Source organism: Acomys minous, assembly GCF_964271855.1.
Source record: "Acomys minous genome assembly, chromosome: 3".
In the NCBI taxonomy this organism is placed as follows: Eukaryota; Metazoa; Chordata; class Mammalia; order Rodentia; family Muridae; genus Acomys; species Acomys minous.
In genome coordinates, this window is record NC_140485.1 from 127,931,869 (window position 1) to 127,955,569 (window position 23,701).

At 41.5% G+C, this 23,701-nt stretch overlaps 1 protein-coding gene across 5 annotated transcripts in view; it reads left to right on the forward strand.

Annotated features, from left to right (window-relative positions):
• Window positions 1–21,413, forward strand: part of GRM1 (glutamate metabotropic receptor 1) — a 379,329-nt gene extending 357,916 nt beyond the window's left edge. For 2 of the 5 annotated variants that reach the window (XM_084777504.1, XM_084777505.1), the window contains one exon: window positions 17,762–21,413. In XM_084777504.1, the coding sequence (XP_084633630.1) occupies window positions 17,762–18,698 (937 nt within the window). In that variant the 3' untranslated portion in view covers window positions 18,699–21,413. Of the gene's footprint in view, window positions 1–9,684; window positions 9,770–17,761 lie in introns of all 5 variants that reach the window. The other 3 variants (XM_084777508.1, XM_084777507.1, XM_084777506.1) reach the window with 3 other exon arrangements.
• Window positions 21,414–23,701: the final 2,288 nt, after the last annotated feature.

The window sequence follows — 23,701 nt, forward strand, 5'->3', positions numbered from 1 at the left end:
TACGAGTTCTTCTAGGAATGGTTCCAGGATGCAATCAGTTTTTCTCAGGTTGTTATAATATTTAGAGGCTGGAGATATACACCCTTCAAATCTGGAGGAGAAACGATGCTGCCTCATTTACTCAATAATGAGTTTCAAGCACATGCTATGACCTAGACCCAGGGACACATACAGGGAACGCTGTGGTGGGAAAAAGCACACTTGGCCCTGACCTTTGTGGGAAATAATATCTAACCAAAAACCACTCATTGAAAGGGAAAATGGCAAGGAGCTCAAATGCCATGGAGCACTGTGAGACATTTACCTAATCTAAGGTTATGGAAGTGTTGCCATGAAGTATTGCTCAAGCTGGGACTTGTTTTTATGAATCTGTTTCTTACATGTATATGGTACATTCTGGTCACAGTCATCCCTTCACCTTCTCTTACCCATCCTCCATCCATACTGGCGCCTCCTCCTTCTGTACCAAGTTCCTATCAGACTTTCATGTCTTTTGTTTTGTTCTGTGTCTCACTGAGTTTAACCAGTACTACTCCCGTGGACATAGGTCTGAAGTTTTTCCACTATCTCAGTGGTCACATCACTAAGGACAACCAGAACCCCTTCAGGTGCCAGTAGCAGATGCTCAGGGAAGGGATGTCTGAACTTCTTGCTCATCTAAGAATCAATCTTGTTCAGGCCTTATGCAGACAACTTAAGCTGCTGTCCATTCATGACTACCATGGCCAGGTCATACCTATTAAGACAGTGTTTAACAGTCTTTCTTATCACATAGATCTTACATTCCTTCCATCCTCTCTTCCATAATGCTACTGGAGCCTAGGAGGGAGTGACATGAGTGTCCCACTTAAGGATGAGCAGTCAACAGTCACTTGTTCTTAGCACTTTGACCAGCCATGAGTCACTACACTAACTGCTATTTGCTGAAAGGAAGAATTCTCATTTATATAACTGCACTGTCAGACAATGTAGATATAGTATAACTATTTTAAAAGGAGAAAACAAGAAGTGTGTGAATAACATCTTTTAAATTGTTAATTTGTTTTACATTTATTTAGTGTGTGTGTGTGTGTATGTGTGTGTGTGTGTGTTTATACATGCTACAGTACATGTGTGAAGACCTTTGTAGTTTCTGTTAAACAGTCTTTTCAACCCCCCAAACAATTGTCTATGTTATTAGTTTTTATGTTGAATATTGGATATGCTCCATATTTATGTAAAATCTATCAACCACCATTAAAATCCAAGCATGTTACTCTATGTATTAACATTTTACTTCAAAGGCCACAAAATAAATTAATAAGAAGAATTGAGAAGTCCAGATAGTGATAGTGAACAAGCTAGTGATAATGTATATTACACATTTTTCCTGTATCTTCTAATTGATGCTTTATTTGATTGGCTCATATCTTTTGATGAGTGAGAGTTATTAATTTTGATGAAGCTAGAATGATCACTTTTATGGTTAATTATTTTTTATGTCTGCTATAAAATATATTTTCCAGTCACCAGGTCTTCAGGTCATTCTCTGTTTTATTTATGGCTTTGTGGACTTCTGCATTCAGTACTAAAATACATCATGACTACTTCCTATGCGTGGTCTAAGGATGTGTCTTCATTCAGTTTCTACTGTAACCACATTGGGATCTCATGGTTTTAGAGGCCCCATATTTGAAATGAGGGTGGGTTTTATTGCAGACCTTCTTCTTGAATGAGGACTTTGTATATATCTTCATGTGACAGAAAAACCAAACTAGATAATTACCTGTTTATAGTGACAATGGCTTCACTCATGAAGGGTAATAATCTTACCTCTAATTTCAAAATGAAGATTCTATTGAATGTATCATGTTCACACTGTCATAAAGCCTAAAGATCATAAGTCAAACCATCATAAGTCAGGGATTGCCTGTACATATTTAGAGATGCATATATTTCTATATCATCCAATGATAGGCTAAAGTGAAATGAATGCAGGCTGTAATTTTATAGAACTTGTCGAGCTCAGCCTTTCTTTTCTTCACTCCTTCCAGGATCTTGGATCCTTAAGTTCTGACTTCTTTGGAAGATTTAAATTCAAATGTATGTGTTGTTACACCTGAACTCTTTATTTCTTGTTCTATATCAAGAATCATGAACTATACTGAGGGTAAAAAGAGCTGGAAGATTATCTGCTTTCCCACTGAAATCTCTTCCTCTGACTTACTGATCCCTTGGATTCTGGTTGTCATGACACTGTCCTAATGTCTGTGCGTGGCTTTTGGTTTTATTTTGTTTGGTTTTTCTAGTTGTTTTCAGCGCAAGGAGTTGGTTTTCCTTCTTTAGCTAAAAATTGAAGGTTTTATTTTTTGCACTGCTAAATAGCTCCCTTTAATCTTTTTCAACAGGCAATAATGCAACTATGATTATTTTTTGCGGGAAAGGTTATGGAGACTATGCTCTTAACATTATGATAGTTGCATAACGGTTCTTTTGAAGGCTTGAGGGGTGATGGCATAAAAGTTGACTTTGTGATTAGCATTCCTCTGTATAAGGATAAATAATAGTGTGAAATAAACCTTATGAAAACAAAAATATCATGTTAATATTAGTGCTATAGCCAAAATATTCAGGATTCTCCCTCAAATATTAGGTTTCTTTAAAGTTATCTTTGTATTTCCAATCTTCAACAGTCCCAATGTATCAACACTTCCAGCATTGTTCAAAAGTCTAAGTCTAGAATTTCTTCTACCTAGTCCGCAAGACAATCTCTTAGCTGTGAGCCCGTGGAAAGTCAAAAAGGAAGTTACAGGCTCGCAATACACAATAGCACAGAGCAAACATTCCCTTTAAGAAGAATGGACCATAGATGGATGAGGTCAGAGCAAGACTAAACTCAGCAGGCAAACCCTTAGCTCCTATACATAACTCCATGTCCAGCATCTGAAGAACATCCTATGAGACCTGTCAAAGGGCTTGGACAGCCCCACCCTACAGCCATTAATGGTCCTCGTGGCTTCTCGCTTCGGGATGCCTGCAGCTGTCCTGAGCACACATTTCTGCTATGTCCAATAGTTTAGGCCCCTGCCTTAACTTATGCTTTACCTTTACAACACTATCCACACACTTTTCACGGGGAGCTTGTAGAGAGTGTGACCCTGCCCTCACTGCCTCCCCTCACAGGGTTTTCTGTGAGGCTTTGGTACAATCCCCTCCAACTTCAAACCACTTCCGTGTGGGTAAAACCAACCGGGTTCTGCTGCCAGCTAAACAGTAAGTGAGCCTCCTTGGACCAGAGCTCTAGCAACCTGGGAAATTTTTTTCTTCTAGGTATCCTTTTGAGTCGAGCACCCAGCGGCACTCAGTTTCCAAAGGAAAGCCAAGTGAGGTTGGAGTCTTACACACAAGAGTCTCTGATAAGCAGGTTCTCACCAATCATGAAATGCCCCCAGTGACCTTTTCTACAGCTTTAGGGCAGCCAGCTTCTCTTGAATGACACTAATATCCTTAATGAGTGCATTCTCTTTGACTGAAACTTTTAAAACTCCTTTTCTGGCTAACAGTCAGTTTTATACATGCGTCTACTCTTCAATTTGTTCCAAATCATCGCTGTAACTGTGGTTAAAAGCAGCTAGCGGTAACTGGGCCACAGCCTACAAGTAATGCTATCTTGGAATTTCTTCCACAACATTTACTGTATCTCAACAAAATGCAGTGTAAATGGTTTCTAATGCAGTTCTCCATATTGAGTCCTTGCTCCCATCTGAGACTTCATTAGTCTAAGCTGACTTTACCATCTGCATGTCTTTCTTCCAGGCTAGTTTAAAGTTCTATCAAGTCCACCTATAAAACTCAGCCTATAGCTTTCTGGGCATCTGTAGCTCCTATCTATAAACACTTCCACATTTCTCCCACAGACCAGTTCCAAACACCAACATGACATAGGTTTAGTCAAGGTAGTGATCCTGCTTCTTTGGTGCCAGTATTCTAAATTAGTCACCTTTTTTTATTACCGCAATTAAAATGCCTGACAGAAACCTCTTAAGAGAAAATAACTTTAACTTGTCTCATAGTTTCAGTCTATTGAGTGAGGGAGTATGGTGCATTTATAAAGCTGGTTTGCACTTTTTGTCTGAGCTGTAATTTGAAGAAGCCGAATAGCTGATGAGGGAAATTTCTTTAGGAAAGAAGTTTAGGTGACAAATACTGAAAAGATGATGGAATTCTGCCAACACTTTGTAATCTTGTAATAAAATAAATGACTTTCCCTTTGATCAATACTGACTGCTAGAATCAGTAGGGAGCACTGGCTATAGGAGTATTGTGCTTATGTTAAGCAAACTCCAGTTTTATTACAGAATTTTTTCATAATCAAATGGTATTTTTTTTAAAGTGTTGAAAATGTAAGTAGAATCAGAAATAATAACCTGGATTCTCACAAACCACAGTAAGCTGTGGCAGCAGTTTTCAGAGAGGGTTGGTAGTGTAAGAAACAACCCTTAGGGTACCTGGTGTTAAAAAAAAATCATGCCATTTCTGTGTAAGGAGATGTGCTCAAAAGTGTTTGTTCAAAAGAGCAAAATATGGAAAACATTGTAAACAGACATTAATCAAAGAATGGATGTTGTTGTGAAGTGTATTTATTCAGTTTAGTTTAAGTAGTGAAAGAACTAGTTTCCTGTGCACAAACTGTGTTAAAAGGCTAACTGTTGAATGAAAATATAACACAAGGCCATGCATGCAAAATTTAGTAATATAAATGCTTCCACATATTATTTGCTAATGCCTAGATATACAAATATTATAAACAGATTAAAATGTTCCAAGTGATTAAATGAAACTAATTTTCTCTTTAAAATGTGATTAGTATGCAAACTACAATATAGAAAACTTTAACATTTCCTTAGTGTTTCCAAAGTAAATGGGTTTTAATATGTGAAGACTCTGTGGTAGTAAATAAATTAAGTTTTATTAAATCATCTTCCATAGTCTCTTATTAGCTTGGAAATATTAGTAATTAAGGATTTTTTAATGGAGCAATATTTTATGACTGTAGCATGGAGATTGCATTTGTGTTTATTAAAGAGTCTAATACGCTATATTAAACACGTGTGTTACAAAGAAAAGTGGAAGAAATTAAGATTCACAGAAGGTATATGCATGCAGTGTTCCACTCTCTACTCTGAGATGTAAACACTGATAAATAAATATTAAATTTAGATAATAGGAAAAAATGCATTTGGTTTGTGGAATCAATCAGAGATACAAATGATCTTACTTATCTTTGGCAGTGGCCCCAGTCTGCTAACATGGTCTTGATTAGTTTGGACAGCTGCCACATTATTTCATAGGGAGCCTTATATATCCTTAAGACTGACCATCTGGAATCGTCTAGAACATTCTGTCTTTGCTAAAAGTAGATTCACCTTGACCCTGACCACCAACACGAAGCTTCAGACAAAACAACTCAGCTGACTCTGCTTAGCATTTACCTTTGTTTGACACACGCACTTGTGGCCACTGCTGCTGCCTAAAATAAAAGTCAGTAGAGTTGCTACTATATCTGTTGAAATTCTTGAGTGAAGAAGATGGCTGAAGTCAGTGACTTGAAGGTGAATCTTGAGAATTCATTGTGAGTTAGTGTAACCTAAATACACTGAGCTTAAGACTGTTGGTGACTTTCTCTGTCTTTCACAGTAATGGCTCAAGCTGGGACAGCACTTTGCTTTCTGAAGCCACTTTTACAAATAGTACTTCAAGTGTCCTGGGTTCCTTGTCCAATAATTAATGTCATCCTGGAAACAAACAAACAAACAAACAAACAAGCTGCTGGATTTTTTCAAGTTTACATAAAGGATAAATCCTGTCAGCAACTGATGTAAGGGATGTTTAATTTATGTAAAAAAATAACACAATAAAACAAAACTGTTTGGAGTAAAGTAGGCTCAAAAGAATGTAAGATACTATAGAATGGAACATTGCTGGACGATCGAGCCAATTGAGGAAAGTTATGAACAGTTCATTGGCCTGCGAAAAGGAACAAATTTATATGAAAAAGACAGAAGAAAGCAAGGGAAGAATATAGGGGGGGGAATCCCTTGTACTTTCAAAAGATCTTTCTCACTAAAATTCTGGGGTTTCTTTAAATCCACAGTGTGTGCCAAAAGATTCCAGCACAGACTCGGGACTTATATTTGACAAGCCCCCATATGCTGCCTTTTTCCTCCAAGCTTTTACTCCAACTTGCTGAATCTGTAGTTGGTTGAATATGTGCTTTTCTAATTGCTAAAAATACATTAAAGCCAAGCTCCTTTTCTCGGTGTTTATGTATGTAGTAAAATGGCTAGTGAGGCATCAGAGTTTCCAAGCCTTGGCTAATAGTCTTTAGTAAAGACTCTTTTCATAAGCTCAGAGCCAGAGTGCAGAGGCATTCTGTGTTTGACTTCAATGCAAAGGTAAAGTCAGAGACCACGAACCTCAAGCTCATGGGGGGAGATTATATTCCCCCCCCCCAAGTGCCTCAGTCGACAATTACTTAGTGCGGCTTTGGAATTCTTGCAGTTACTCGGCAAAACTGTCAATCTAAACTGAAACCCAAAGCAACCACAAACTGTTCACCTAATACAGATATAGCTCCAAAGGACAGAGCCAGCTACAGACACCATGGGGCTTCCTTTCATCATCCCCCTGGGGACCACAGAAATGCAGATTGTGCCCAGCAGGCAAATCAGCGCATCTTTGCAAAGCCACCATGTCAAGACTCTAGACTACCAGGATAGCCCTCCACCTTCTTTGTATGCTACTCATCCCTAGAAGACAGGACTTGCTACATCACTTGCAAGGTCCAGTGCAAAGCTAAAAGATGAAGTCCTTGGCTCAAATGCTGGAAAAGTGTTAAGGGTACAATGCAAACCTATTATCACTCATCTGCCTCCTCTCTCTCGGTTTTATGGTGGCCATTTAATGTCATGCTCACTTGTACAGAAAGATATTCTCATGGGGAGACCACTCATTCCAGCTGTCACCTTAGCTATCCATTGTGACTTACACGGGTGCACCCTCCGGAATGCGAAGTTCTACCCCCTGTGCAGGTACCATGGGGGAAATCAGGAATTTGCCTTCTTCACCCATGTGTTTCCTACCTGGGTCATGTTAGATGTGTGAGCCCCAGAGTATTCCATCATTTCAGAGACATCTAAAGCACCTGCATCAGGATCGATAAGAAGACCACCCTCCGCCATAGCCTGTGCACTGATAATTGTATTGAATGTTCAGAGAGAGAGAGAGAGAGAGAGAGAGAGAGAGAGAGAGAGAGAGAGATGGAGAGAGAGAGAGAGAGAGAGAGAGAGAGAGAGAGAGAGAGAGAGAGAGATGGAGAGAGAGGGGGGAGGGAGGAAGGGAGGGAGAGAGGGAGAGAGAGAGAGAGAGAGAGAGAGAGAGAGAGAGAGAGAGAGAGGCTTCCGCTCACTGTCTATAGACACCACAGTGCACATAGTAGCTAGCACATCATGTTCCTTCTGGGCTTATGCCCAAGATCTCTGCAGTAGGGGGCTATGGTGATACCTTGTCATCTACAGGGATGGGAGGCTGAAGTGACTGGTGCCCAAAGGACAAGAGAGCAGACAGCAAAAAGATCCATGCAAGCAATGTAGTGAGACGGTCATTATGGGACCATCTGTGAGTTGATCTTCCAAGACATGTTCCATTTTCTCATCTCCCATCACTGACAGAAGACAGATCTAAAGATAAAATTGAGAGAGTCTTAAAAGGCTGATCTGGGAATACTAAACAATAAGTGGGGGACTACCAGAAGGTGTGTGTTGGTACCAGGCTTCGGAAGCTTGCCCTGCCAGAACCCCTGGGGCCTCATGCCATGTAACAAGGCAATGCATAGACATTTCTGCAAAGCTGAATTAAATTTAAAGCCAAAATGAAGGCAGGAGGTTTTTAGCCAAGCAAAGCCCAGTGCTTTGGACATGCTCTCCAGCTTCTTTCTCAGGAAGGAAAGTTTTAGCAGTGCTTTGCAAGTTAAATGTTCTTTCCTACTTTTCTTTATATATTGGCGCATGATTTTCTCTTTATGGTCCTGTCTTTGGTGTACATTTTTTAAACAGCATTTGTGATTACAGGTTGGCATGTTGGATGCCAATGTTAGTTTAGTTTGACAAGTTTAGCAGAAAATGTGGTCTGTGTCTACTTTAAAAAAAATAAGTGTGTTATCTCAGTAGGCATGAACTTACACCGACTTATCTTTATTTCCCGTTTCTGGACAAGAATTTAAAATTGTGGAGTTCATCATGACCTTTCAAATAGTTTGTGATTTGACAGCAGTCAAATCAGTGATCACGTTGGCTTTTTCTCTATCATATTCAATTATAGTTAGAAAAATCTTTCCTCACCATACAAACTCAAATCCGAGTCCTTGATTCCAGAAGGGGAGAAATGACTACAGACAATTCTACGTGGAGGTTTCAGACCCAGAGTCCTTCTTCTCAGCACCTGCTAGGCAGCAGCCTGAGAGACTTAGAATATGGGAAGAGCTGTAAGAGTTTGTTCTTAGCATCCCCTCCTCCTCCCATTCTTCCACTTCTCCCTCCTCCTCCTCCTCTTCCTCCTCCTCCTCCACCTCCTCCTTCTCCTCCTCCTCCTCCTCTTCCTCCTCCTCCTGAAGTTCCACCCTTCTGTTTTGATGAGATAAAGAACTGCCATGGCCCTTTCTGCCCGATCCTACACAGGGCTATCACCAAAGACAGGAGTAGATGGCCAAATACAGACTTAATAGAAGATATGTGTGAGTTCATTTGGGAAACCGACAGGGAAGTGAAGCCTCATAGAATTTCCTAATGTGGGAAACTTCCCTTGACACCATCCTCCACAGCGCCAAGAATGTGCACTTGTATCTTATGCTTGGAGGTCTTTTCCACGGTAGATAGCCCTCTTGTATGACATGACATCAAGATAGCATTTCAGCCACGACTCTCTAAGTGCTACTAGTCTTTCTCAGTACTGTGGGGAACTACTTATCCTTATTCTACCTCCCCATAACTTCCTCATGAGCATTGCTGTGTCTAGTAAGCACTCTTGTCTCTTGGCAAGAATGATACAGTGGGGAAGATCCCTCTGTGTGATAAGGAACTATCATCCGGGCAATGACATGACATGTTCCCGTGTATAGATTCCTCCAACCTCACCACGTGGGTCTCTTGACACTCCACCATTACACAAATAATAATCTTGTGAGTGCAAGAAAGAAACATGACATTAAATGAAATGACAGCCATGCCATTATGGTAGAATAGTAGGGTAGACAGTACACAATGCAAAGGCAAGCCATGGTTTCAGATATAAATTCATGAACTTCCATTAAGAGGCATAGTGGTAAAAAGACAAGCTGCATGAGACTCCACTGCCTCCCAAAGGAGGGCATCAACGGTGAAGGGAAAGAGCCAGTCTAGCAGAGACCCACAGAGCATTGAAAAGAGATGTCTCCATGACTTCCTTGATATCACTTTCAGAAAGGAGCCCCCGCAGCAAGAAAAGAGCCACTGTTGCAGCTTCCATGCAGGACACCGAAGCAGAGACAAGCAGAAAGGTTCAGGAGCCAGGCCTGGCCCTGCCCTGGGACCAGGCACCTCCTTGCGTGCTGTCATCACCGTAGCTGTGCACCTGGTGTTTAACCCCTTGCTTTTTCTTTTCAATCTTCAGGAAGAGGCAGCCAGAATTCTCGCCCAGCAGCCAGTGTCCGTCGGCACATGTGCAGCTTTGAAAACCCCCACACTGCAGTGAATGTGTAAGAGAAGCTGCATGGAAATTAGTGGTTTGCCCTTGCTTTCTCTCTCCTGGGTACCTCCACTTCCTAACATGGAACCAAATGTGGTGCATGCCATCAAGAATGAGGGACTCGTGGACGTGCCGTGGTTTGCACGACTGCCTTCTCCAATTGTCCATCGTTCTTAAAAGGACACTGTCAAGCCGTTAGTTTCTCTGCTTATTTTCTGTTCCAATGCAGCACTGTCCCCAGCTTTAGAGATTCACTTTGGTCTGTGACTCCCACTCATGAGCTGGAAAGTGAATCTTCCCCTCAACAAATTCGTCAGCTTCTCCTTGGCAAACAGAGCCTTTTCTTTATTTTTTTTCCTTTTTCTTTTCTTTTCCTTTTGCCTTTTTTTTTTTTTTTTTTGCTATTGCACAAATGTTTGAGCTGATCCTGTCTGCATTGAAGTAAAAGCCATAGCTGAAATTTATGAAAAAGTTCCACAGTGTGGGAGTGCGAGGGTGGGTGCCAACAGGAGCCACTGCTGGGTGTCTCCCACGTCCTGGGGAACACAAAACAAAAGTTTTGTGAGTTCCACTTAAAGCAAATTTTACCAACAAATAAGCAAAAGCAATTTCCCCAACATTCTATATCATTTTTTTATCAGATGTTCAAGTCTGATAAAAATGTTGCACGTTTGGTCCGATTTTTGACCTGTAGCTCTTGACAGTGTCTCTTTAAGTTAACCAAAGCACCTAGACCATGTTCATTGTGCACGGAGTCTGTGGTTTTTCTCAGCTGTTCCTTTACAGCCCTCCAAACTCCTGGGAGAGTCAAAGGTACACATTCCTGCAGCAGGAGGGAGCCCACTGATGAGGTGTCTGTGGCTTGAATAGCTCTTCCGACAGAAGAGCCCAATTTGTTCCTATATTTTATACTGGACTGGCGGCAAAGGCTGGTAAAAGGAGCCATGGTGTCTCTTCCCTTTAATCAGTGGAATGTACCAGAAAGTCTGTAGCCTTGTTTTGCTACTCTTCCCTGTAGAATCCTGTATACAGGCAATGTTGTCTCCATCACATCACACAGACACAACAAGGACATATTGGGTAGTTTTGTCAGTGTGTTTAGCAAAGCATTTGGGAAGATCCTAACAGAGTTAATATAACATAGCTGGATGCCCTCTCTGCAACTCATCCAAGTCCAAAGACATTAAATGTTTCTTGCACTATGGGGAGTCTGACCTAGGACACAGCAAGCAGATCGTAATTTATGACAGCTGCTGGCTGCCTGTCAAAGGGGATTGATAGGGATGGATGTGTTTGTCCTGCCACGTGAGCAGGGCCAGACACCTCATGACTTAAAGGTGAGTTTCTAAGAACAAAAGTAAAAGCTAAATAGACTTCTTTGGTGGCGAGTAAAGAAGAAAAAATACGCATATCAGCAAAGCTAACAGGTGGGTTGTTGAGAACTTTAAGAACAGGCTAACCGAGCCTCCTGTTTTCACACTATAAAGGAACACGCAGAGATCAGTGGCTTTAAAAATGTATGCCTCAGACTAAGGCCAGATATTTTTAGTCATGGTTGTCCTGGTGAAATGAAAAGAAGAAAATGTTCTTTCCGTAACCTTCCATTCACATTTTTTTAAAAGAACATGCAAAGAGACTAACCTAAGAAATAAACCGGATCGCCATGGTCTGCCTCTGTCTTTCTTGCCCCCGAGGAATAATCCAGGTGGAGCAATGCAACCGGCCTAGATCTACAAAGCAAACTGTGAGAAGGGAAGGATACTGAATGACCAGCAATTAAGATCCAAATCTGGCAGAAGGGAACATAGAAGAAATGATAGTGTTTGACCTGAACTTCCTTCAAACATAACACAATGATTCTAGCAGCTCACGGGCCATCACTGCTAGGATAATACCCTGGTTTGAGATTTTATAATAGTTTGTAAACATATTTATATGTATTTGTTCATATATATAAGCTCAGCTACCTCTGGAGGGCAGAAGAAAGTGTTGGATCACCTGGACTTGGAGTTACAGACAATTGTGAGCTGCCCCAAGTGGGTGCTGGGAACCAAACTCAAGTTTTCTGCAAGAACAGTGCTTCTGGGCCAGCTCTCCAGCCCCGGAACATGATAGATTATATAAACTTCCACAGGAGGATTTCTTTCATCAGCTTGTAAATTATTAAAAACCAAAGACCAGTTAAAACTTTCTTGGAAGAGTTTAATAGCCATCAGAATTTTCTAGTTTGGAAATAATATGGTAACTTTCTCGAACAGTAGGTCTCATCCTGGGAACAAAGCTAGAGAGATGTCCATGCTTCATTGACATCAATAAGACAATTAAACTTTGGATATATTTTACTGTATTGGTTCATTAAAGAAATGATGAAGTTATAGAACAGCAAAATTGTGTGTGTGTGTGTGTGTGTGTGTGTGTGTGTGTGTGTGTATGTTGTTCTTCATCCTGTATCATGCAGCTGGAAGATGTAGATCTTCTAAATCAGTTGATCTAAAGATTACTAAATAATGGTCAAATATTTTGACTTGTAAACTGTGTATTTCATTAAGACAATAGTTCTGTGACTAACCAATGTTGAGGTTAGAATTTGGAGGGGAAGGAGAAACTTCACAATGCTGTTTAAGATTAAGTACCCACAGAAACCACGGAGTTCTCACATAATAAGAGTTCATCTATTTTTAAAAGTTTATTTGAAATTCTCCATATTACGACTAATGGTGAGTAGGCAAGACATTTTAACTATGTTCCGAGTCTTCCACTGTGAAGAGAATATACTAAATATGCCTTTTTTTCTGGAATGTTTTCAAATAGTGGGACTAGTGCAGTATGGAAAACTAACTTAGGGTTGCCTGGGAAAACAGAAGCCTGACTCAAATGGTTTCACATAGCTTCCATACCTAAGAATATGGAAAAGCCACCTTCCAGAATGCATTTTGGTGCCAACCGGTTGATGCATATGCAGGTGAGAGGATGGACAGTTCCAGAAGACTTGAGTCAGTCTCCAGGAGTTGGCACCACACCAAGCTGCATCAGGGCTGCAGTATGTTACCCAGTGCTGGTGGCTCATGGATCCTGTTCTTTCTTTTCTCTTTTTTTTATTTCATTTTTTAAAATTATAATTTATTCAGATTATATCTAGATTGTTATCCCTTCACTTGTATCTTCCCGTTCCCCCCTCCTCTTGGCTAACCCCCGCCCCCTCCCCCCACTCCCACTGGAACTCAATGGGCTTTCCTGATGCTCTTTTTTCACTTCATTACCCTGGCTTACTAGTTGACCGATTGTGGGGAAAGAAGGAAAGAAAAGAAAGAGGCAGTTCTTTCCTTCCACCATTTGAGCCCACAGTTTATTCTCAAGTTGTTAGGCTTAGCAACAAGTGCCCTTGCCCATTAAGAAATCTCAATGACCCAATTTCCCATTGTATAGAAAAGGAATGCTTGGCTCCTCAGGTAGCGTAAAGGGAACCTTCCTTCTTCATGGGGAGATTTTATATTGCTTGTGACTCTCTTAAACCTGACAGTGGAGACTTCCTTGTAGCCAGCCTCCTCTTCAGGCCACTTGTTCAGGATTCTTTCCCCCTCTCTCTGATTCCTGCCCACGGTTCGGTTCTCATTTTAGAGATCTCTGGAACAGAGGGCACATACTCTGCAGATGTAACCAGTACAAGATGATGCACAAAAGCAAATAAAACAGACAGGCTCACTCTGAATGCCAATGATAGACTAATCTGTTTATACTACCCACGCCCAGCTATGCTGTAGCATGCTACAAATGTTAGAGGCCTTGTTTGGGGGATTGTGACACTGGCCTAATGGAAGCCAATCAAAGCCAAAACCTCAACCTGTTGACTCCCAGATTGCATCCAGAGACCTGTAAGTTGTGTGTAAGAGAATGAAACACCACTTTCCCCCATCGATCTCCTCTTCCTGTGGTCCTATTTTCCTTAGACTTAGGGTCACCGCCTGTGTTCTCAACCGCCTGCTACTTGTCCCGGATGAGCCAATTAAAAGAGCCAATTTAGTAGTGAAAGCAAGAGGAGATTTTTTTCAGTGGGGCCACATTGAGATGGGGACAAAGAGTTCCGGCTACTCCCGAAGTCCATATTCTTGTCTCGACTTAAGATTATGATTTAAATAGAAAGCAGGAGGTGTGCAAAGCTAAGCAGTCGGGTCAAAGTGTGCTTCCGCCCACCACTGGCTCAACTCCAAGTCTCTTCTTCAAGGTTGTGTCATGGGTTGTAAGGCCTTAGGGCTTCAGACTTTTCTAATCCCAAGGAGGTGATCCTGGGGAACCCTATGTTTTCCCCACCCACTATTTTATAGCCTGATAACCAGAGAGGCTCAAGGAAGGCTGGTTATACCACCAACTATCCCAGTAACTGTAACATCAATAAATGTATTTAATTACCTGAGCTAAGTTAACACTGACACACAACATTTCATCTTCAGGGAATGGGGTGACTTTGAGCCTGAGGTCTGTCTTTGAAAGTTACAGCAAAGTTAGAGTGCTGTGAGACAATTATGTGGAGTTGTCTATGTCTGATTACTATGTTTGCTTTTTTCTTATTTTTGAGACAGGGTCACTTGTAGGCCAGGGTGACGGGGGTGGGGGGGGGGCAGGCGGGAATTTGTCATGTAGCTGAAGATCACCCTGGAACTTCTCCTTCTCCTGCTTCAACCTCCTCATGCTGAGATTACAGTTATGCACCACCATGCCTGGTTTACTCAGTGCCCACAGGCTTGGCAAGCAAGAATTCTACTACCTGTGAGCTGTACCCCCGGCTCTTTCTTAAGATTAAGAAATTAGATAAAGGTAAACAATAGAAGCAAGAAGCTAGTGGCCAAAGCACAAAACATTATAGGTATCTGGACTTAAATGAAGCATTTATTTTATATTTGTATTGTGTATTTTGAATGTATTTTGCTCTCTTGCAACACCCTAAAGTTTATGTCTTTTTCTCTTCTAATACCAATGAGTTTCCAGCCTCTGCAGATGGAATGCTCCCTTTATACGTGTAACAGGATTGGATCTTTACCTGAATCAGTGACTGTAATTATCTTAATTAGTGGTTGCTGGCCTACAGAACACAATGAAAACATCTCACAATGTAGTTGCATTTGTATTTAGTAGGAGTTTATTACAATAAACAATTAAAAACAGTGGTGCCATATAAAATTTTATTTATTCAATCTGCAAACTATGCCTAGTGAACATGGAGATCCATAGACCTTTCAGATTGTCTGAGGACCATGGATGAGAAGAGACTTACCCTGAAGAAGCAGTGAATACCCTCTGCTGCAGTGCCTATGTAATGATACATTTCCAGCACTATCTCTGATTTTTAAAAAGCAATTTATTTTGTCCTTGAGGGGAAAAAAGGTTAGTCTAATTTTTCTAATCCTCCAAATGCCCTGGGGCATGATATCTGTTTCCTAATTAAACAGGACTTTTTAGATAGTTTAGAACAAGACTCTGAGGGGGAATGAACACTGCTCATTTTAACAGTGATAACAGAAAATCTCCCATCACAAAAATAAAAGTTATGTTCAATTGAAATATAGCTAAAATTTGATTATAGCTAACTACCTGATCATGAAAAAATACTGTTAACATTTGAGTATTGCCCAAAATGAAGCCCTGGGTGGATCCTTGGACAGTAATAAAAACCACCGATGGTGTACTCAGTGAGGTAAGTATATACTAAGTTGAGTCCCAACCTCAGGGTTTTCCAGGAATGCAAGGGTACCTTGTAGCTAGTTTTAGGGAGCAACTGAGCAATGTTTTGTTGAGAATCACCTTTTCCCTCAAGTAATAAGGTCATCATTTTAACTGTTTTTGAGCTTTTTATATTTAGTATCAGACTTTAAAACAAATCTCAACTTCTTAGGCTCATTTCAGTTTTTAAAGCTATAAAATGTGAAATGTTGACCATTACTCTCACTATAAATAGAATAAGAATCATATGTAAGTTTTGAAACCTTCATTCTTGTATTTAAAAATAATTCAATAAACCATTGTCTTAGTGATTCTTTTTCTACTTTTCTTTCCCCTTCAAACAAAAGACTAAAATATGGCACAATCTATTTCACACTCCTACCTAAGAAAGAGCGTTCATTTTGAATTTTGTAAATGTCACAACTTTGTTCTTATTGTGCTCCTTTTTATGTTGCTTTGATAGGTATAAAGAAAACACAAACTCATAGAAGAGAGGTAAAAGAAGCAGAAGAAAGTAACTTTTAAAAAGTATTAGCACTGTTTTTATTAATAGAATGCTATAGCAAGGTGTCACCATCTGCTAAAAGCTATATAGAAATGCAGAGGAGTCTCTAAAAGCAAGATCTGAGCATTTGCAATAATCAGAATGAATAGAATTTCTGGTTGACATAAAACATTTTCTATTTTCTTCTTCAGGGTGACTTTCTCCTCGGTTGGTTTGTTGGGGCTTTATGAGTATTAAAGTTGATGTGTTAGCTTTGTGTTCCTGTGGCAACATATCTGAGAAAACCAACTGAGAGGAGAGATGATTTTTTTAGCTTATGGTTTGAAGGGGTTCAGCCCATGTACACTTGGCTCTGTTATTTCTGAGCCTGTACCAAGGTGCAGCATCTTGGAATAGAACATGTGGCAGATGAAAGCTACTCACCTGAGGGTGGCCAGAAAGCAAAGAGGGAGGGTTCTGGTTTTCATTGTAGCGCCTCTCCCACAAAACCCGTTAAGGTAGGAGGCTGTAATGTCTTAACCCTTAAATGAGGTCAGAAGTCTCTAATTCAATCACCTTCAAAACTCCCGTCCCCTGTCAATGCCACTGCTTTGAAAAGGCACATTTTCAGTACATGAGCTTTTGAGGGGCACTTACTAACCAAACTATAACAATTGAAAAGGCTTGACGGAGGCTGGTGGTGTTCTAGACTTTTTCTTTTGCAAGGATAAATTGCAAAAGATCCAGGTAGGGTCCTTTGTCTCAGCGACCACTGTTTTGTTAGAATATTTATTTTGTTCATTTGCATCAAAGGTGGCAGGAAGATTACTGCGAGCTGTGAGCACAGTGTTTGTTGGCCTTTCCTCGTCTCTCTCTTTTCCTAAGTGCCTATTTGAGTATTCCTGGGGTCAGACTCCTAATTGGCAGCCGAGAATCTGAGCCTTCATGTGAATTGCCATGCATTGTAAGTGTGAGGACTAGTGCTTTAAGATCATAGAAAGAAAATGGGAAACTATGAAACCCTTCAGCCACTCACATACTGTCTCTTTTTTCTTTTCTTTTCTTTTCTTTCTTTCTTTCTTTCTTTCTTTCTTTCTGTCTGTCTTTCTATTTCCTGGTCGTGTTCTTGCTTCCTGTGTGCTGTGTCTATGTCATGTGTCATGTCTATGGTCATGCTACTACTGATGGCAAGTCAGAATGTACAACTGAGAGTTATAAATCCCACAGCACAGTGGGAGTAATTCTATATGTGGGTCTTAACTTGTCCCAAAGACAAACTCCCTGAGCTGTCTTGTCTATGGGAAACTTAAATGGTGTGTGTGTGTGTGTGTGTGTGTGTGTGTGTGTGTGTGTGTTTTCAATACTCTCTTCCATTAGTTTGATAATCATTCAGTCTTGCAGCGAAAGGTAATTTTTATTTTTATTTGTTAAGTGTTTCACTAACTGTCATCAGTAGGACTGTTTCATTATTTAGCCTGTGGATGGTGGTGAAGGGCGGCCGCACTTTGTTAAATTGTACAACTGAATGGAAATAGCTGTTTCCATAACAAACTGGGCTTTCTCACCTGTAGCTTTTCCTGGATCAACGCTTTCTTCCTTGGCATGAGTACGGTGTCCTGGCTTCCTCTTCAGAGGCAGCTTATGGTATCTACAGTTTGCCACTGTTTCATTTACTGTTAGGGGAAGCTGGGAGGTAGAGGCTGCAGTGGATTTGCACCGTGTTGGGGTGATCAGAGTTCAGAAGTGTCTTATCCTCTGTGCAGGATCCATGTATAAGTAAACCCGTCTCTATTTTATTCATAGTTCTAACGGCAAGTCTGTGTCATGGTCTGAACCAGGTGGAAGACAGGCGCCCAAGGGGCAGCATGTGTGGCAGCGCCTCTCTGTGCACGTGAAGACCAATGAGACGGCCTGCAACCAAACGGCCGTAATCAAACCCCTCACTAAAAGTTACCAAGGTTCTGGCAAGAGCCTGACCTTCTCAGACGCCAGTACCAAGACCCTTTACAATGTGGAGGAAGAGGACAACACCCCTTCAGCTCGCTTCAGCCCTCCCAGCAGCCCTTCCATGGTGGTGCACCAATGCGGGCCACCTGTGGCTAACACTCCGCCTCTGCCACCCCATCTGACCGCAGAGGAGACCCCCCTGTTCCTAGCTGATTCAGTCATCCCCAAGGGCTTGCCGCCTCCTCTCCCACAGCAGCAACAGGCGCCACCCGCTCAACAGCCCCCACTACAGCCCAAATCCCTGATGGACCAGCTGCAAGGTGTGGTCACCAACTTTGGAGCGGGGATTCCAGACTACCATGCGGTGCTGGCAGGCCCAGGGACACCAGGAAACGCACTGTGCTCGCTGTACCCGCCCCCGCCTCCCCCGCAACACCTACAGATGCTGCCCTTGCAGCTGAGCACCTTCCGTGAGGAGCCCATCTCTCCTCCTGAGGAGGACGACGATGATGACAGCGAGAGGTTCAAGCTTCTGCAGGAGTTTGTGTATGAGCGGGAAGGAAACACAGAGGAAGACGAACTGGAAGAGGAAGAGGACCTGCCTGAGGCCAGCAAGCTGACCCCTGAGGATTCGCCTGCCCTGACACCTCCTTCTCCTTTCCGAGACTCGGTGGCCTCTGGTAGCTCAGTGCCCAGCTCCCCCGTTTCTGAGTCCGTGCTCTGCACCCCTCCAAATGTGACCTATGCCTCTGTCATCCTGAGGGACTACAAGCAAAGCTCTTCCACTCTGTAACGGAGAGGAGGGAAGTGTACATGGAGATGCAAGAGATGCTAAAGAGTGTCAACCCCTCTGGAAATGTATAGAAAGCCAGGAAGCATAGGGATGGAAGGCTACAGTCTGCAGGGGAGAAAGAATTCTGAAGCTGCCTTAAAGAGGGAGAGGAAAGATGCCAAGTGAACAGTGGTCCCGGCCAGGATTGTGACTCTTGAATTATTCAAAAACCTTCTCTAGGAAGAAAGGGAATTATGACAAAGCACAATTCCATATGGTATGTAACTTTTATCGAAAAAAATAATAAAACGTAAAAATAAAATCAACAAAAATAATCTTTTCTTTTCTCAATCGTGCATACATGTATCTGCCTACACTCTCTTGGTGAAGCTAGAAACGGAGCAGTCCCTCTGTTGGTGGCAGCTGAGCCCTTAGTTCATCTCCCAACATTCCTGGTGAGTGGATAAAGAGAGGGCGGCGTGCAAGGTTGAGAGTGGAACATCAGCTCCCATCTCAGAAGCCCTTGGCTGTGCTGAGCCTGCAGACTCCTGGACTAACGGAGACCCAGGAATTGACCTTTTCATAGCTGCGATTCCCTGCCAGTCCGTAGCCACCCTGGGATAAAGGCACAGTCACGCCTTGAATTTCTGTGATTGCCTCTGTTTAGGAAGATGAGCAATACTATCACCAAAAGGGGCTTCATCAGAAGTGCTATGGGGGGGAAGAAGAGAAGCAAGGCGATACATGCGCACAGGCCCTTGAGTCAGGCAAGCTCCATCAGCTTCGTAGCCTCCATCCTTGTTTCTAGATAACTTCGGAAAAGGAGGAGGATGACAAGGAGTTGTCAGAGACCTTTTGTGGACTCGCTTGTGTTGTGCCAACCAGATTCTCCATTGCCAAGAGGACAAACCATGTTGCCAAGTTTTTCCTTCCATTTACTGTAGCAAATAATACCGACCTGTTGGACTTCCAAGACTCAGCGTAAGTGCTATGCGGTGCCACTGTTTCTCCCATGTGCTATGGAAACAAATATTTGAACCTAATGGTGTACTCATAGCAACTATTATTGGTTGAAGTTCCCTCCTATTGTCACTGGAGTCCCTGGAACTAGCAACTGAATGTGTTTTCCTGTGTTCCCTGTATACATGTGATTATGAAATTCGTGACATTTAATGTCAATGTAGCTGCAACTGGAAAATCATCTTTCAGATATAGTATAAATATTTTTATGTTCCAGTGATGTTCTCCACGCCACAGTCACCAGTGTCTCTCTGAAGGTTGGGTCTGTGGTCTGATGTTTCTCACGCGCAGCTGTGATGGAAACTCTTCTAAGTGGGATTTATTTTTCAGCTATTTTATGATATGAGAATGTTATTAATGAAGTTTGAAAGTGCACTGTATGAAAAGGTCACCAAACAGTGAGTGACAAGAACATTACATTTTTTATAAACTTGAGCACATTGTTATTAAAATGCAAGGATGAGAGGGCAATATTTAGAATATTTCAGATATATTTTTAAAAAGTTTTTCCACAGCTACTTGAGTTTCATGGTCTTCTAGTATGTAACTATCTGCTTGTCAATCCTGCTTATTTTTTATTTCTATGCATTTTATTTTCATATTTATGTTAATGTCTCTTATGATGCTCACATCCCCTGGTATGTATCCACATACATGTGAGCCAATTACTCCATCTTGACCCTGCCTTTTCTAATCCACAAGGATAGCTTGCTTTTTTCTTTCTCCTATTACTTGTGGGATGAATCCTGTCCCTTTAAACATTTTTTCTTTATGCCTTATGTTCAGTCACTTTAATTTGCTTCCTTCATGTCAGAGCTACTGGTGTATCAGCCAAAAGGCATCATCTTAGAATCTCTAAATACACAAAGCATCATCTGCTAGGAATTTACCAACAACTTCTATGTTAAAGCCATGTTTCTTAGGTGTTCAGATATTCTATTGCCCAGTTTAGTAAATTCCTTATCAAGAATCTCTGCCTTTCCTTTAAAAATTATTTTTAAACATCTTTACTGCGAAGATCTCAAGGACTGAAATGTTAGGTTCTATGATTTCATTGTGAGGAAACAGAATGAGAAAACAATAGATGATACAAAGCTGGGCATCTTTAAGCCAAACCCTTGGGAAGTAGAGGCAGGTGGATTTCTGTGAGTTTGAGGATAGCCTGGTGTACACAGTGAATTCCAGGCATAAATAGAGAGATCCTGGCCCTAAAAAACACAACAGCAAAGATGGTTCAATGATAAAGAGGTGAGTTTCTGCTAATTGGGAATCCAGTTGGGAGAATACACTTTGCTTCCTATGTTCTCTTAAGGTATGTTTCACTACTATGAAGACTTGTATATTTGGGATTTTTTTTTTGTTTTTATTGTTTTTGGATTTTGCCAGAATGCTGTAATAGGTGAGTTTGTCTGGGGTTTTGGTCTGAGACATTTGGTGAACACCTTCAACAATGATTAAAATATTACTGAATGCCTACTCTTATCATGATTATGAATTTTCCAGAATAAATAGAATATTAGCTCATATAATTGTTCAGAATTGGAGATGTACACATAAATACCTTGTACCTAAAGGACAAAATATCTTCTCTGTAATGTGTGTGCTTATACAAAGTGTTTTGCTTCTTGTAAAAGTGTTTTTGTTTGGCTTGTTACTGCCTTTTGTCAAATAATCTTGATGATGCTGTATCATAATAAATATTTTCTATTTATTAAATGTGTACATTCCTTCACTGAACTCTCTAAACATTACAGGTTCAGAAATGGGCTAGTGTAAGAAATAATCCCAACAGTTTGATTTGCCTAGAACACACTTCCAAAGAGGAAGTTTGAAGCATCACACCAAGTACTCACAACAGGTCAGAAAATGGAGCACAGTTTGTGCCTTTGAGGAGCTGTGATCCAAAGTTAGAATTTCAAACCCCATGTTCTCCATTGTCATATGTGCTCTTGAGAGAATAAGAAGGGTTATATCTTTAGTGGAACCTGAATTCCATTTGTGCTCCTCCAACTTTTCTGTACCCAACTCACAATGTAGAGGAACCTACTTTTCCAGATTTTTAACATCTTTCTAATCATGCTAGCCTCTAAATTCTAAATTTTAATGACTACATCACACACAGGCTTCCAAATAAATCAGGTTTTTATACTTTCCACAAGACCTCTGAAAACTGATGTTTTCTATGTGTCCTAGTCAAAGAGAGATCACAGTGATGGGGGGTGGTAGCTACCCTTGAAACAGTGATGAGCTTAATTGGTGAAAGCAAGCTGATAGTGAAGACACAGTCCAGAAATTGGTTGAGTCACTAGAGAAGTCTTCAATTTGCCTGATAAACAGAATAAAAAAAAAAAGAAATGAAAACAGAAGCTTGTATTTCCAGATAAAGTCAGAGTGAGAAAGAAGTACATGGCAAGGAAAAGAACTGTGAAACAATAAATAGGCATGGAGAAGCAAAACATAACAGTTTATATTTTAGTCCGACGATTCACCGAGCATTGTAGGAAACACAAGGATCAATTGGAAAGAGCCCAGAAGCTTCACTTGGATGATCTTTGGAGAGGCTATGGCTGGGGTCCAGACACCACAGTGATGGGTGAGTAACTGTCCCATACTTTCTACAGAGAATATTCTGGAAGCCAACCAAAGAGCAGGAGGCAGCAGATAAAACTACACAACACAGGTACTGTGCCAGGTTCACGACCTTCATTTGCCTCCCAGCATTTTTGCCATGTGGATATGCGGGAGAACTGAAGTAACTTGTCCACACCCTTCATCGACCACCCGGTCCATCAGTGCTCCCGTCTTGTGCCCTGGTAGCGCGGAGTGTGTGATTGCCAGTTCTTGGCCGGAAGCTCAAGCACAATCATAGGAGTTGGTACACTCTTGCCTGGGGTTCTAGTTCCTGAGCCCTAGGGATGAAGCTGATATCTGTTAACAGTGTAGTGGGAAGCTGTAACAGTAGATTCACATCGTAGACCACACTTTCCCCAGTTCCATACTCTAGAGGTGTATTCCAAAACCTGGATGCAGCCCAGAGAGCTACATTTCTATCTACTGACCCTATCTCAGCCTTCTAGAATACAAGTTTCCATCAGAAACAGGCTCTCCTTTTAACAGAAGAAACAACTGTCCCCTAGGGCAGCTGGTTTCCTTTCCTGCAGGTGCAGAAGTCTTACTTTGTGTCTAGAGAGACCTGGGAAGGCAAAGCTAGCCATGAAATAATGTCCTCTATGGGAGAGCTACAGGTAAGACACATGGTGCAATGGGGCATCAGTGGGAGGCCACACTCATGGGAAAGCCTGAGCAGGCAGCGTTGGGACAGGGGCCTTTTTTTTTTTCCAGAAATGCCTGTCTTCAGACAAAGTGAAAGGCAAATCTGGTTATTTTGAGTTGGGGAAAGAGAAGGAGGAGCTCAGGTCAGAACCCAACTATCACAGTCTTGGAACTGGCTCCATCCCTTCTGGGGGTTTGATGAGGGAAGGAAGGAGAAGGTATGCTAACTTACAAAGGAAAGAGAGTCTGAGAATGGAGGATGACTAGAACGAAATGTTCTGGTAAAGCCAAGACCTTTCCATCAGTGGTGCTGGTATCATTGTAATCACAGCTGACTTTTCACCTCCAGCTGACCAAACCATAGAATCTTGATTCAAATGTATCACATGCAAAGTTCTAGTAGAATCCTGAGGGCTTCTCAAACTTCCCACGGAACCATCACAGACCAGGTCCATGCTGCCTACATTTCTCTCACAGAACAACCCATTAAACCCTGAGCACTCAGTGGCATTTCCAGCTTTAAATTCTGAACACTTCTAGGATCCACCTTAAGACTATATGGTCGGGTCTGTCACCGTGATGCCCCTCTTCTGGAACCAGTGTGTGTTCCAGTAAGATTTTGATTGCTGTAATAAAACACTGTGGTAGAGGTAACTTGTAGAAGAAAGGGTTTATTTGGCTTACACTCATCCTCATCGTCACCGTTCCTTGTGAAGGGAACTCAAGGCAAG